Source organism: Nothobranchius furzeri, chromosome 2 (genome assembly GCF_043380555.1).
Source record: "Nothobranchius furzeri strain GRZ-AD chromosome 2, NfurGRZ-RIMD1, whole genome shotgun sequence".
In the NCBI taxonomy this organism is placed as follows: Eukaryota; Metazoa; Chordata; class Actinopteri; order Cyprinodontiformes; family Nothobranchiidae; genus Nothobranchius; species Nothobranchius furzeri.
This window is the reverse complement of record NC_091742.1, coordinates 64142021-64158456: the sequence shown is the minus strand read 5'-3', so window position 1 is coordinate 64158456 and position 16436 is coordinate 64142021. Positions and strand designations below refer to the sequence as shown.

Here is a 16436-nt window from a genome sequence, read left to right as displayed (position 1 = left end):
TCATTAGAGATCGATTGATAGAAATTCTGTTGCCTACTGTGATATCTGCAGGCTGAAATGTCCCTAATAACAACAATGGACACCCAACATTTCTGAACCAGAACCAGAACCAGTGTCTGAATGCTGAATTCAACCGGCTGTTGAATCCCAAAGTTTATCAAAAACAAAGTGATGAAGACTCAGATTTAAGGTGGACTAATAAAGTTGTCTGCTGACAAACGACAATGTTGTAAGGCATTTATTAAGCAGGTGTTATTATTAAGCAGGTGTTATTCAGGAACAATTAGGCAGTAGCACAGAGCTGCCCACGGATGTGCCTGACTACTGAAGAGATTTCTCAGACCAATGCCAATATTTGATTAAAATTATAATACTGCCTTTAATCCTCATTTAAACGTTTAGAGAAACTTTATAAAAAACAAAAATAAATCTGCTTCATAAACGGAGAACACTAAATTGCTGCAGGTGTCATTAATTCTGTTTAAACCAGAGCTAAAACAGAGCCAAAGTCTTTGCTGTTCTAAAACGTTACAAACAGTTTTTATCTTGTTTTTTTATCGACTGCTGCCTCTTTCCCTACTTTTTTCTTGTTGTAAGACATACCAGTCAGTATTCCAGCAGCAGGAAACTCCTCTGTCACCAAAACAGTGTACATTTTTAGTAGGGATGTGAATCTTAGAGCAACTCACGATTTGATTCGATTCCGATTCTCAGGGTGCCGATTCGATTCAGAATCGATTCTCAATTTAAATCGATTCACAATCAATATTAACGAACAGTGTCAGCTCCAGGATTAACTACTTTGTTATACACGTTAGTTAAAGCTATGGGACATTTTTATTTGACTTTAAACTGGTCATGCTAAAAAAAAAGCTAATTTACTTGGTAAAATAAAGCGATTCTAAAACTGTAAACAGAAGCAATCTTTTGACCAAAAGGCAACATTTATTTTTGATTACCTTGTAAAATATAACTAATCTTTAGTTACCTAACAGTGGCTTTGAAAGTAATACGGTCAAATACTTTTCAAGTATGTGTAGAAACAAGTTACATGAGTAATCCTGAGTACTCATTTATCAACTTAGAAAATAAATATCAGAATATCTCAAATTTCTGAGTATGGAAAAAATTACATTGCCCTCTTATCAGCAGATTCAAACATAAATCATCTCAATTTATGGGACCACAAAAGTAATCGGAGTACTGACTCTCCTAACAAAGATCAAAAAAGTGCATCTCAAACCTGTAACATGTCAAATATTTCAGTTCTTGGAATCGATTCTGAACCTTTGTGAATTGATTCAGAATCTTTAGAAATAAGAATCCCGATTCAGACTTGAATCAAATTTTTTTCAGCACCTCTAATTTTTAGTAATAAATCACACAAAAAAGCCCAAAGACTCTGATGTTACAGTAGATGGAAAACGTTTCAAATGGGACTTGCGTCAGCTTCTAATATTTTAGTAACGGCAATCAGGAGTTTTTATTATGGTGTTGCTGAATGTTAATTGTTGGCTGGAATTGACTGTTGGTTTGAATTTATTTGTGAAAAGTGTTTTCTTAGAGATTGTAAATGCTAATTTATGCGAGTACTTTTTGGTGTGAAAGGTGCTGAAGAGCTAGAATATTTTAATGGCAGGACACATGTGGGGGACGTGTATAATTCCTGTCCTTTTATTTCTAAGGTTTCATTACAGAGACACTGGTGGAGCAGGTCCCTTTTACCTGAGAATCAAACTTCAGCAGACATATCTGACATTGGAAAGTGAGAGAAAACTGGTGGAAATGGAACACCATCAAATGAAAGTGTGCGTTGACCTGGCTTTAGAGTAATCCGTTCTACGTAGCGTTTCTTATTTTTTCTACCAAAAAACTGAAAACACTGTAAAATATTGGTCATGGATGTTTAGTTGTTTTTGATGATTTGTCTTTTTATTTTATTTTTATTTATTTTTTTATCTTCAGCAGCTGAATTACTTTATTTGACCACCAGAGGGTCTTGTTGGAAAAATGTGCAAATTGAGTGTTATGTATAAAGGTTGGTGCTGTGAAACAATCTTGTTCAAATCTATACACAAACAGCCATTTAGGACAAGTTCTTCCACACTTCTTCATTCTAAAACAAGCCTAATTTAAAGAGCAAGTCAACCCCTACCAGATTCTAACCACTCCCACTTCACGTTTGAAAAATGCAACAAATGCTGTTGCCAGGCTAACCGAGAAGGCGGAGCTGCTAACAAATACACACACACACACACACACACACACACACACACACACACACACACACACACACACACACACACACACACACACACACACAGGCTCACAACAGCATTGTGACATCATAATGTACCAGTTTACATCATAGCATACCTCTTACCCAGATTTAAATTAAACTACAGTGCAGAGTTTTTACCTGACAACGGCACAACACTGCCAGTTTTAGGCAGAATATTTAAATTTTAACTAAGATGCACTGAAGTGCCAAATTGTTGACGACACGTGTCTACAGCACGATTAGACACTCGTTTATTTAGTTTATCAGCAAAAAAAAAGTTTATTTAGGGGTGACTTGCTCTTTAAAGCCCCGCCTTAAAAAGGAACTTTCTTCTGATTGGTCAGCTTCCAGAAGCCTGTAAAAACCAGCTCTTTGCTATTATGAGGTGTAGTTTCTGTAATTTGTTTTTGTTTTAGTTAAAAGGCAAAAAATACTTTAAAATTTGGAGTCTTCCAGAACATCAAGACAAAGTTTTAAAAATACAAATAAATAATTTGTCTTTTAATCTTGCTGTCTTCTGTCATCTTTTTTCCATCAGGTTTAGTCTCCTAAGCGGTTACAGTGTAAAATAACAAATTCTTCATGAACTGATAGAGTTTGAGACATCAGGGTGTTTTTTCTGCTGCGGTAAACCGGTGGCAAAAACGCAGGAGTTGGGTGTGAGGACATGTCACGTTGTGTGTGTCTTGCAGATAAAATAACAGATGTCCTGGTTTATATAAGTGCTACCCACGGCCAAGATCAGAGGAGATGGGTGGAATTTAAATTAAAAGTGTGAAAGGAAAGCAGCCAGTGGAGGAATGACGGCGGAAAGTGGAGTTTTCCTTACGTGTGCAGGCAGGATCCACTCTGGGATCAGGAGCTGAGCATCCAGAGAGGGATTCTTCTGTTCAGGACCTGAGGAAGACATGTCCCAACAACCTGCTTTACTTGGAGACTCGTTAGATCATGACGAAACAAAAGTTTTTTATCTGAATAAAAACGGTTTAATTTTGTGTTTAAAACAAATTATAAGTTGTTTGAAGATCAAAAGCTACTTAAAACCTAATATTTACAAAAGTTTTACTGCTTTTTCAATCTTCATTCTAAAATGAGCTTCTTTTTAAAGCCCCGCCTTTAAAACAAACTTTCTTCTGATTGGTCAGCTTCCAGAAGCCTGTAAAAAACCAGCACTTTGTTATTATGAGGTGTAGTTTCTGTAATTTGTTGGTTTTTGTTTTAGTTAAAAGGCAAAAATACTTAAAAAAATTGGTGTTTAGAGAAATTTTTAGCTTTTGGTTGAAGATTTCTTTCTTATAGACTCCCTAAACTTTGGGCTTATATTTTCTGGTCTTATAATTGTCAGATTTTCAAATAAAAAAACAAAGTTTCCTAATCTACAGAGCGTTTGTGTAATAACAAACACAACTGAAACACTAAAAGGGACATATTGTCTCATTAAATCTGAATATATTCTCTACAACACCTTAATGGATTTGCATTTTTCATCAGAATCCTGTTTTATTTGGGCTTAGAGCACTTCCTGCTGCTGACTGGTCACGGTGAGAGTTATGGAGCATCTGTCATCATCCAAAGCCTTTCTCTCTGGATGGAATGCAGGATATTTATTCCGCACAGGCTACAGACAGGTGTCAAACTGCAGGTTAACGTGTCTGAACACAACCTCAAACCAGGGAAAATGTTACATCAGTTTCTTATCAAACCTCAAATCTCAAAAGAAGCTGCTCTCGGAGGGTGTACCATCAGAGATTTGTTGCTCATCAATTCAGACTTTTTGTGCAGCTGTGTTTTCTAATCAGTGCAATCTCAGAATGCTGATCTGGGTCACTTCACTTCACCCTGAGGACTTGTGAGGTGGGAATCGTTTGTTTATTCACAAGGTGCATAAACATCTGATTGTATTTACATCAAATCATATCAGGATAGGTGGTTTGACAGCTTTTTTGACCCCGAGGGATCATTTTAAAAGTTTGGATGTCATAAAATTATTAGAAATATGATCCTGCATTTAAAATTGTGATATGTAACACTGTAGACATCCCCTTTAAAATAAAAGCTCTTGACTACTTTTGAATTTAGTTGCTCATAAGCACAGCATTCAAATAATTCCTAAATATGAATTTACTGTTCACACCAAAAAGTTAAAAAGGAAATAAACATTTTTATCAGTTTTATTGAATAAAAAATTTAAATCTGAGTGGTAATAATAAAAACTATTGTTTTAAAGTAATGATGTACGTTCATATTGTGTAACCCTTAACGTAAATGTTTTAGAATTTTATTATATTACTTCATATTTAGTAAAATATCATACTTTAAATTTTGATAAATAGTTAAACATAAATGTAAAACGTACACACACACACACACACACACACACACACACACACACACACACACACACACACACACACACACACACACACACACACACACACACACACACACACACACACACACACACACAGACACAGACACACACAGACACATACACACACACACACACACACACAGACACATCTATATCTATATCTATATCTATATATGTATATATATCTATATATGTATATATATCTATATGTATATATATATATATATATATATCCCTCCAGCGGTCAATGGGCAATCAGGCGGGGTACACACTGGACAGAGAGCCAGTCCAGAAGGATGTTTGGCAATATCAATAACATTTTATGGTCTAAAATTAAATTACTTTTCACAATCCGAGCAAACACCCCACAGAAACTTTTTATGTTGTTTACATTTTCCGGTGTAAGAATTATTGTCAGAATAAAAGCATACAATATGGAATGATATCTAGTATAACTAAATAGCAAAAGATAACATTTAAATATCGTACATTTTTAAATACGTTTGGTTGAATAAACTGTGAATACTGTAATTAACACGATTTTTAAATTTTCTTCCAAAGTTCGTCAAAGGGCCTTTAATTTGAAACCTGTACCGGAAGTTGTAATCTGTGAACTTGACTTCTTCTACACTCTGTGTTAACGGGCGCGCAGGTAACCAGGAGGAGAGGTTTTCTGCTTCCGACGGCGGAGATTCTGTGTTGGAGATGAGAACTGGTCCTCCGTGGAGTGTGTGAGAGGAATTATTTTAGTTTTCATTTAATTTTTTTTGGTAAATTTATATTTTAATCAGGAGGATGCACCGACGCGACAGGTGGTCGATACTTATCTGGAAGACCTGCAGCTTCTTTCTACTGGTGGTCGCTTCCATCCAGTCTCAGCAAACAAGTAAGATTTGATTTAATTTACCACATTTGGGACGTTTATAAACAAGTTTAATGTCTAATTCATGTATTTAAATTGAAATTATTTTTGTCAAGTCTGTTGAAACGTTCAGAAACGTGAAAAGAGCAGAAAGATGTTATTTATCATGTAAACACAGCTAGACGTCATCAGCGGAGGCTCAGGGGGAGTTCAGAGGGTTTCAGGCTGGAATGAGAAGGATGTGACTGTCTGAACTTGTTAGATTATGAGTGATGAGCAGCTCCACGTCTCGTCAGCAGTCAGGAACACTGCGCTGTGTTGAACTTTAACCAAATAGATGAATATCTGAAGGCTGTGACCTCAGATCCTGCCCTGACCTGTTCTGTTAGTTATCACAGCACCACCACTGTCAGAATGAAGGAGAGACACTAAATATGATTTATGACTTTTTATTGAAGTTCAGTTTACTTAGATTTCTTTTTATGTTCCATTGTGTTTTTATTATTTATGTTTTAATTTAATAGAATTTATACAGACAGATGTGAAGCAATAGCAAAGGCTTTAATATTGATAGCTTAGGCATACCCAAAGTGTGGCCTGGGGGCCATTTGTGGCACTTGGAGGGACACTGTGTGGCCCCCAATTGCATTTTTGTCTCTTTAGCAGGCTGCATTATTTATTGACTTTTTAAACTCTTTTGTGTTCAAGTTTACATAAATGTCTAATTCTCAGCAGTACAAATGAAAAGAATATAAAAAAATTATTTTAGCATTTTTTTAAGTATAAAAAAATGTTGTGACAAGTGACGGCATTCAACTTGACTGTTTTTGCCCTTGTTTTCTAACATTTGTACACCCCAGATGTAAACTAAGCCTGCAAGCACAATGCCAGGCCTGTTTTCGTTATCAGAACGTCCGGGTAATTTAACAGACCTTTGTGGCCACGGCCATCATATATTAGATGCCCCATGGACTGGCGCTGCCCAGGGGCCTGGTCTCCTCACTGGTCTTCCCCAAAAAGCTGTGAAGCAACTGCAGCTTGTTCAGAATGCTCCTGCTAGAGTCTTAACAAGAACCAAGAGAACCGAGCACATCACTCCTGTTCTTAGATCCCCACACTGGTTACTAGTAAACTACAGAATAGATTTCAAAGTGCTCCTACTAGTTTATAAACCACTCAATGGCATGGGACCAACATACATGTCACATCTCATTCCTGTATATACACCCAACAGGGCTCTGAGATCCCTTGGAAACAATCAGCTGGTAGAACCTCTGGTCAGAAACAAACATGGTGGAGATGCTTTTAGTTACGATGCTGCTCACAGATGGAATCAGCTCCCCCATGACCTCAGATGTGCCTCAACCCTAGTGTTGTTTAAAACACAACTAAAACCCTAATGTACTCATCAGCATTTGAATTAATTGTTTCTCATGAGGTGTCATCTCTACTGTAATCTGCGCTGTAACTTAGTCTTCTCCTTTAGCTCTAAACTGTGTGTATTTAAATGTTATGTTGTTTTCATATCATGTCCTGATAATTATAAAGCACACTGAATTACCTCAGAGTTTGAACTGTGCTCTATAAATAAAGCTGCCTTGCCTAAGTCTCCACCCCTTCCGGAATGCAAGTCAACGGGGCTAAAAGAGCTATTTTCTGACCCGTTTTGTCTTAGGCCCTGGATCGCACATATGTTGTACTGCAATTTGAATGAAAACTAATGATGAGTGTTTCGACCATGCCTGTCACATTGAGATTTATCAGCTTGTAAAAAGTCGTTATTAGCATCACTACAAATGAGACATCAGTACGTCACCACAGAATCTCCTCTCCCCTAGCGTAGCTGCTACTTACCACATGGCCATTTTTTGGTGGTTCTTTCCTCCTGAAGGAAGGATTTCAAGTTTGCTGAACTTACAGCCAATTTCCCTCTGCTTTTCTCCATGTCTGGTTTGATGACGTCACTTTTGTGATGTACATTTTCAGTCCTGGACTTATTTTCACATAAAACCTAAAATATCGTCGTCCCCCCCGTTCAAAAATAGGCAAGTTCTTGGTATCAAAATGATTCTCTAAAATTCACGGACATCATATGTGAAATCCATGGCCCCTAACAAGTGGAATTAGCGTTTTTAGCCCCATTGTCTTGCATTCATTTTTTCGTTCTTCCCGGGACCCATGGCCTGGAAGTAGATTGGCATGACTTAGGCTCCCTATTGGGGAAAGTAGGGGACAGTTTTTCATGAAAGTACATCTAGGACTACAAATGCACATCTCCAAATGTGATCCATGGTTGTAAGTTCAACGTACTTCAAATCCTTTGTTATGACCACCACAAGGATCCAACGTCTCTTCTCTTTGTTGGCTGGATCGGGCTCGTAAGCTCTGAGAGTCCATCCAGGATCCTCTGGCAGGGACGGGGCCTCCAGAAGCGCCCACTGGTCATCCACAGCCATCTGTTGCCTTAAAACGAATAAAACACCATTAAAAAACCACCGCCAAGGGATTTTTCAATCCTTCACAGTCTGATGAGGTTAAAAATTCCTGGACGAAGCCCCCACCTTCAGGAGGAAAGAACCATCATACCAGCTATGCTAATGGAGAGGAGATTATGTGATAATGCCATATATGAGACGTGCCAATGTCTGATTTGTAGATCATGCTAATTACGAACGTTTACAAGCTGAAAATCCTAAAGTACGTGACTGGCGTGGTCGAAACACACTTCATTACTTTTCATTGCGGTACAACAAATATGAGATCCAGGGCATAAGGAAAACGGGTTAGAAAATAGCTCTTCTAGCCCAGATGTTTTGCATTCTTTTTTTCGTTCTTCCGGGGACCCATGAGCCGACCGGTGTCGGTACAGGATCTGCTCGGGTGCAGGATCGACTCGGGGTCCTTCGACTGCCGATGACGTCAAAGTAGTTGATTGGCTGAACATGAAGCTTACCGAAGTGGCGTTATCCCGTTATGATTTTGATTGGTCAGAACAAATTTGCGGTTGTAGTCTTAGCGGTTGTAGTCCTGTAGTCCAAAAATCAACACTTTTTGGAGAAAATATGTTTGAATTTCTAAAGGAAATGTAAAATATAAGCAAATGATAAACGGTGACCCTCAAAAGCTCTTGATGTTGATGAAATGGGGCAAAATAAAATATAAGAACTTTATTGAAAGACACCAAGCAATATTTTGAGTCAAAGAATGTATTTAGATAACAACTAAGGAAATATACAGACGAGCTCCACATTAATACTGTAATAAAAGTAGCCGTGGGCAGCACGGGCAGAATATCTTGCCCTCCGGTCAGAACCTGAACACACCACCAGTAGGCAACGACTTATAAAAGACACACTTTATTGCACAATCAATAATAAAACACAACGATAAAACACCATGGCCCAAGCCCTCTCTTCTAAAACCAACTGTCCAGCATGAGTCACATAAGCAGCGGTACTTAGCTGTCACGGATGGTGTGACCCCCGTCCCCGGGGTCTGAGCTTCCAACGCCGTCCAACGCCCGGGGTGTAGCTTGCGAGGACGGCGGGTAAATCCACAGCATAAGTCCACTGCCAGAGTCCGTTGCGGCAGATGTCGGCGCGGCCTTGGCATCACCTATGCCCAGCCCTAACTGTCTAAAGAAGGCGACCAGCCTTCCCTCCTGGCGCTGGAACTCTAAACACCTGTTCAGCTATCTTCGTCGCCGGCAGCCCTAACCGGCTGCGAATGACCCCACCCCCCAAAGTCCGATGCCACAATGACAGGTCGACCACGCACACCTCACAGTAGGCCTGTCACCCTTTTATCCTCCCTGGCCTCGTTATCCACAACGAGGACCAGCTGGTGTCCAATCACCACACCCTCGGAGCTCAGCAGAGCTCGGCAGCTTCCGTCTTCTGTCCATCACAATACAAACAGATGTGGCTTCACATATAAGAGCTGTTCTAGTTTTTGTCAGTCCCATGTTGGTTTTATGCACTTCCACATTCTTTACAAAGCAAAGATAATATGGTGTTTTCTTAACAAATTACAATTATAAAGAAAACATTTAGGTGTTAACAAACAAGAATTTATTAACAAAACTGCTGATGTCTTTCCAAAACGTGTGTGTGAAAGCCGAGTAGATTTGCAGTCATGTGACGTCATCGGCAGTCGAAGGACTCTGAGCCGATCCTGCACCCGAGCAGATCCTGTACCGACACCGGAAACGGAGGAAACTTAGGCTCCCTATTGGAGCAGCTGTAATGGCCGGCCGCCATCTTGGCTGGGTCTCCATTCACCCAAAGTGTGTTTATTTCTACTGAACACGTTGCTTACTGCTTGCCCTACTAGAAAACACATTTTATTATTGTTTCTCACAAAATCAGACATAGGGGTATGGCATGATACTGAAAATATAAATATAATTACAAATTCTAAATGACAAAAATGTAAATATAGAATCCCAACATGTAGGCTAGAAAATTCTTGGAAAAGTTCTCGTGATCTGTTTTCAAAAGTACGCCGGTTGTTGCTACCGTTGGCTGTACAAAAAAACAGTTGCTCAATCTGCATTGGCTCCAGTTGGGTTTGGAGAGTGAGGAGACTTGACATATTCATCGCTATGGAAATCAGTCAACAGGACAGTCTGCAATACACTGTTGAAGAAGAAGAATCAAGTGCATCCTGTGTTTAAAATAAACAACTGAAGTACCTCGATCTGCTCATGTCTCAATGAAAAGCTGAAATCTAAATCGTCCAGTGGATGCCAAAGCCGTTTCAGGCAAGCGACGTGCCTGAGCTGTGGCCATCTTTGTTGTTTTGCTTCGTCGCAATTGTAGGTCACGGTGCTAATCCCGCCAAACGTCTCTCTACAAACACGGAGTGCTGTGATTGGCTCTTGTTTAGCCGAGCCAATGGTAGACATGCTGAGGCTACAATGGAGCAATCTTTTGCTACTGCTACAGTTTGTCTAGCTTTCTAGGCTAGTTTTTTTTCAGCTGTTTGATAAATTAAAATAATCAAAGAATCGTGTTTGTAGTTTTAGAACATATTCTAATTTTATAACGCTTTTTGTCAACTTTTATGACATAAATGTCTTATCTACTTTCACACATTGTGTCCAGTTTTGGTTTTCCCACAAACGGAGAGTTCAGTACAGCCAAGGTCTTTAGCTTAGATCACAATGTCTCCTCACTAATTTGAAGTGAAGGCCATTTTGTGGTTGGGTCACTTGTTTCTCGTGGTCTTGATAATAAACATTTAGGTCTAACAGAAGTTGTTTTAGAAAGTCTGCGTTTGTGGTAGTTCTTGCATTTTTCATGTGCAGCCTGCATCTGTGTCTGATTATAATCAGAAATATTCATTTTAAAATGGGGTTTCAGTGAACCACTCCTATAATGGTCCTTTTGCCAGTTATTTTGGAGTATTTTTGTGTCTTTTTTGGATCACCTTCTCGTGTTTTAAACGCTTATTAACAGCAAGTGTTAATGTGGTTAAGCCTTCTGTTGCATCACTGGAATCTGATTGGTTTCCACTCTATTTTCAGTCACGTGACAGTTTATTTTTGGTTGTTTCTCTTCTGTTTGCTTTTATTTTAAATCCTTCCTCTAATTTTTTGTTTGCATCCCTCAGTGGCCAGGTTTTTGTTTGCCTTCGCTGAAAATAGGTTTAGTCTTTTGGTGCTCGATTGTGGCTTTTAATCAGTTTTACGGTCATTTATTAAACGTTCTAACCTTGTTGTGGTTTGTGGTTATCAATAATATACCTTTAGTGTATTTTAGCCTTTATAGTCCTCTTCTTGTGGTCACTTTTAGGGTCTTTAGTGATTGTGGGGGCATGTTAGTTCAGATTTCCCCTCCTCAGTGCTTGATCTGAGTCCCTCTCAGGGAAACAGACGCACCTCATCTTCATGTTCAATTTTACCTGGTGGCTTTAATCCTCTCCAGGCTATGGATGCACGTGCGCACGCGCGCACACACACACACACACACACACACACACACACACACACACACACACACACACACACACACACACACACACACAGATTCATGTAGTGGCATAGATCTGCACATGCAGGAACTTTCATTTGTTTTTTGTTGAATTTGCTGCACAGAAACGACTTCCTGCCAACTAGATCTGAGGAAATCAATCAAAAGATGTATGGAGACAAGAATCCACCAAATAAGGAGACAGCAACCCCCCTATCAAACATTAAACCTCATAAACTGGTGATTTACAGTCTGCTTTGGATGCTCTGGTGGATCTTCTTCCAGGATTTACATCCTCTTTGTGTATTTTTGTTGCATTTAGTCCCCTTTTAGATTTATAGATGTGTCTCCTGGGTGGCCGAACAGTCTGTTTTCTGTTATATATGATCCTATATTCTATGAAAACAGACTCGAGTGTGGATAATAAAACCAGACGATGAATGCATGTTGTACGTTCAGGATGTAGAACGAACACAGAGGAGTTTATAGGATAATTGAAGCTTACAGAGGTGGTTGTATTTCTGGGGATTGTGGAGTTTGTGACCTGAATGCAGCAGCTTGTCTGAACATGAGTCCCTGATTCTCCATCAGGCATCTTCTAACACGTTTTTTTATGGATACATTTCTTGGCTGATGTCTTCATCTGGTGATGCCTCCATGTGAAGATAAGACTGTGGAAATTCTATGGATTTTAATAACAAAACGAATAAAACTGCAGCAATTTTTTTTGTTTAAATTAATCAATGTTTTGTCTCACTCCACTTTACGAGCATGCTTTTATTTTGTAGTTCCTCTTGTGTGATGTGAAATTATTCTAAACGCACATGCATCTTGTTCAGTTTCAAAAAGTTAAGATGATAGAATGAGGGCAAAACACAGCATAAAAAAACATTATTGCCAAAAAATATTCTGAGCGGTGTCCAGCTCTATTTTTGCATTTGGGATCTGAAACGTTGGTTTGATCTGTGCAGCAGATGTCCAACAACTTCTTCTGTTGGCTAGCAAATGCACTAAAGCAGAACCAGTATGGAACCTCCATGAAGATGCAACTTGTAATGAAAATTTGTCAAACATCTGCAAATGTGCCATAGGTCTCCTCCCTTTCCGGTTGGCTCATGGGTCCCCATAACGCCGGGGACACACCGGCCGCCGAAGCGCCGGGAGGCGAAGCGCTCACGAAATTCGGCCGCTGCTCCTCAGTTCAGACCAGACGCTTGTTTTTCCGCTCCGGTCGAGGCGCGCCTCGTAGTTTTTCTTTTAACCACTTGGTGTCCTCCATTTCCTTTCTGCCTTTTCTCTGCTCTTTTCCTCTACACCCCCTCCCCCTTGCTGTTTGTGTGTGTGTTTGTACGTGTGTGTGTGAACCTATGGTGTGAACCAGTTGTTAATAGCTGGCCTACGACTTTCTGCCTCTCTGTCCTGTTTGCTCCGGTTGAAAGACACCCAAAACCACACCCTCTTCTTGTGGTCACACAAGTTCGCTCTGTGTGTGTGTGTGTTCGTGTGGTTTTTATGCAGTGTCTGTTTACGAACACATTTGACTATCGCGGAATTGTATTTTGAAATGCTTTATTTTGTTAAATTTACCAGCCTGCCTCTTATGTCTAGATTTGACTTCCTGCCAGAATTGACGCGGTTCACCCGCGGCTCGCGAAAAATAGAGCAGACGCAGAAGCGATCGCTGCACAGCGCGGGCTGGAGCGCCGGCGCGCGGCACTTCGCGGCACTTCGACGGCCCATGCGGTCTATAGAGTAGGGTAACAAGGGTGCCGGATGAAGGCGGTCCGAATTTCGCAGCGCTTTGGCGGCCGGTGTGTCCCCGGCGTAGAACGAAAAAAATGAATGCAAGTCAACGGGGCTAATAACACTATTTTCTAATCCGCTTTGCCTTTGACCCTGGATTGCACATACACTCACCTAAAGGATTATTACCCCCAAATTCCACTACCTCCGCTCCGCTCCGCTCCGTTCCGCTCCGCTCCGGTCCGCCCCCGCCTTCCGCAGCCGCTCGCTTCCGAACTCAATGTTTACTGGGACCCGCTCTACAACGGCTCCGCTCCGGTGCAGAGACCTGAGGGGGGCAAACAAGCATGCGCAGGATTTTCGAGATCTTGCGATACAGTCCGAGCAGTAAACGCGGAAGTTAGATCCAAACACCCGTTGTGTGGGAGAAGCATCGGCATGAGCTGTTTAATCTGCCCATCATTTGTGTTGAGAGATCAGCAGTGTTTGGATCAACAAAGTGTGACTACTTTGATAGTAGAAACTGTATTTATGGCTTACTTTTGTGCATTTAAACTTCAGCCGCCATTGATAGTTGTTAAAAGTTGTTAAACCTGTGCATATGAAACAAAAAACGCCTTTTGTTTATCGATTTATTGTGAAAAACGGAAGTTGTGCTCGCTCCCTTTCCTGTTGGGCCGTTATGATTTCTGTCCATTTACTGCGGAGGTGTTCCGGCGTCCGGCGAAAATAGGATCGATTCTATTTTTGCCAGACGCCGGAACAAAGGGCGGCGCACGGCGCCGCACTGCCGGAGCACGGCCGCAGTAGTGGAATTGCTCTGATTGACCACAACGGGACCGATTTTGCTCCGGCGTTCGTGTCGGAGCGGAGCAGAGGTAGTGGAATTTGGGGGTTAGGAACACCTGTTCAACTTCTCCTTAAAGTGACAATGTGTAGTTTTTACCATTCATCTTTCGAAATATCCATCAAAACGTTGTAGTAAATGAATTAAAATATGCTCAGTTGTTGAAAAATATTGGCAGTTTCATAACATATAACCATACAAATCTGTTCTAAAATACATGGAGTGGGTCTTACCCCTCCTTTCCACCGGAGCCGTGACGGAGCCGTCAGCAGCACGTCATAGCTGCTGATAGGAACCACTGTGGTCAACAGAACCTTTTCCACCGGAGCCGTCAGCAGCGTGAGTCGGCCGCATCTCAGGAGCAGCATGTCGCAGCCCTCACGCGCCTGTTCTATTTCCTCCGCGCTACGCCTCTGAAACAGGTCAAGTTGGACATTTTTGGGGAAGGAAAGACAGGAAATCGGACGCGGAAATGAAGCGAAGCTTCCCGAGATTTTCAGAATAAAGAAACGTACTGCCTTCCGGTTGCTTTACTTTAAAAAATAAAGTAATCACCTAGCTAGCGGTCTCCTTTGTTTTTCCATAATGGATGACGAAAAGTTGATTACTGAAGCGGAGAAGTACCCAATCCTGTTTGATCCCAGTCACAGTTTTTATAAAGACAACATCAAGAAGGATAACACATGGAGTGACATATCTGTGGTTTCGGGCAAGATGGTGAGTTATGTGATCCATGTTGTAATTTTCTCCTGCTTGTTGTTGTGTTTACTGATGAAGTCACGCGTGATTTTGCTAATGCCGCGTGACTTCGTGCTCTGTCGGTGACAGCTGCTCCCCTGCTGCTTCGCGTCTCGTGGGAAGAGCCAAGCAGCAGCTTACGCGAGCAAGACGTGCTGCTGCAGTAACGTGCTGCTGACAGCTCTGGTGGAAAGGAGGGGTAAATCCCTGGGCGACGCCATGTTAGATGCCATGTTTCCCACTACGGAAGCCTGTGAGGACAAAATCTATTTACTGATTTGCAACAAATGATTACAAAACTTTCACCATTAATAATGTAACGAAGTGGAGGTTATTACATTTTACTTAATGAGCCATAAGGCGTGGGATTCCATAGTAAATATGAAATCCACCTTACGGATCGAAGGGTTATTTAAACCAGAAGATTGGATCTTTTATCGCAGAGATTAGATAACCATTATGTATTCACTCAGAGACAACAGAATAGAGAGAGTCAAGTTTAAAAGTTAAGAATTTTATTACTAACAATTTAAACTAGGCTGACTTCAAGACTAAGTGTATAGTGTAACTAAAAAGTGGATGAGGCGGTGAATGGATGACGTGTCATGTAAATCAGAACCAGCAAATCCGAAGAAGCGATTACTTCTGACGGGATCTGAAGATGTTGTTTTTAATTAAGCTTTGGTTAGTTTCAGAAACAGCATGAGACCCCATCATGTTGTGTCTACCTTTGCCTTCGGTGGAAGTCCTCTGTAGATCAGGAATGTCGAGGTCCAGTGAACCCTCTCTGGAAACCGGGCCGGTAGAAGTAGCCGCGATTCTGACCAGACCCGTCTCGAGTTACTTCCGGCACACGGCACGTTATTGGCGTCTGTTCAGACCCAAGCCTGGGTCGGTGGAGCTTTTATTCTGAAAGGAGCTGTTGTTGCCACTGGTTGTTGTAGCGGCTGGATTTTTCAGCTTGTCGTTGGTTCTTTCGGTTGAAGAGTACAAGGTCAGGATTGGCCGCTCCGACGCTTGCTCTGGAACGCTTTGAACTGGCGTTAGAGCTGACGTGGCGTAGTTTTATACTTCGGATGTTATGGTTTATTGTCGAATGAAAATTACCAAACACTGTCAGAAGCACGCCTCCGTCAGATCTGTAAGATTCTGATTGGATCAGTGAAAGGAATGTGTTATGTCTTTTTAACACTACGTGAAATGAGTCCTGTTGGAACACTTAAAGTCACAGTACTTATTATTTCTATAGGATCATAATGAAGTAATTAATATTTTGATTTCACAGGTCGGTCACATCTTATTATATTGACTAACAGATGTTTTGGTTAGCTTTATTGAAAATAGAGTTCTTTGGCTTTTAATAAAAGAAAAGAAAGGAGTCTTCATCTTCTGTCTTCATTACTGGAACGTAAACAGTTTAGAAGCGAATGCATGACCTTGAGGCTGTTTCATGCACTCTGGCACTGCGTCAAAGGGACTGAAAAAGATTAAATATCCTTGGTGGAAATCGCTCCTTCATCACGTTACAATAAACATTGTTGCTTTACACATTTCCCTCTTCACTCGTTGCTTGTGATGAAAGGGAATCTGATGTTCGTGGTATTTTACTGAAGGTTGCACTC

The 16436-nt window shown here is 40.8% G+C and overlaps 1 protein-coding gene across 1 annotated transcript in view; it reads left to right on the top strand.

Moving 5' to 3' along the window:
- Positions 1-5301: 5301 nt before the first annotated feature.
- Positions 5302-16436, top strand: part of LOC107377193 (collagen alpha-1(XVIII) chain) — a 73473-nt gene continuing 62338 nt past the window's right edge. Inside the window, exon 1 of the mRNA XM_070547273.1 lies at positions 5302-5538. Within this exon, the coding sequence (XP_070403374.1) occupies positions 5448-5538 (91 nt within the window). The 5' untranslated portion in view covers positions 5302-5447. The remainder of the gene's footprint in view (positions 5539-16436) is intronic.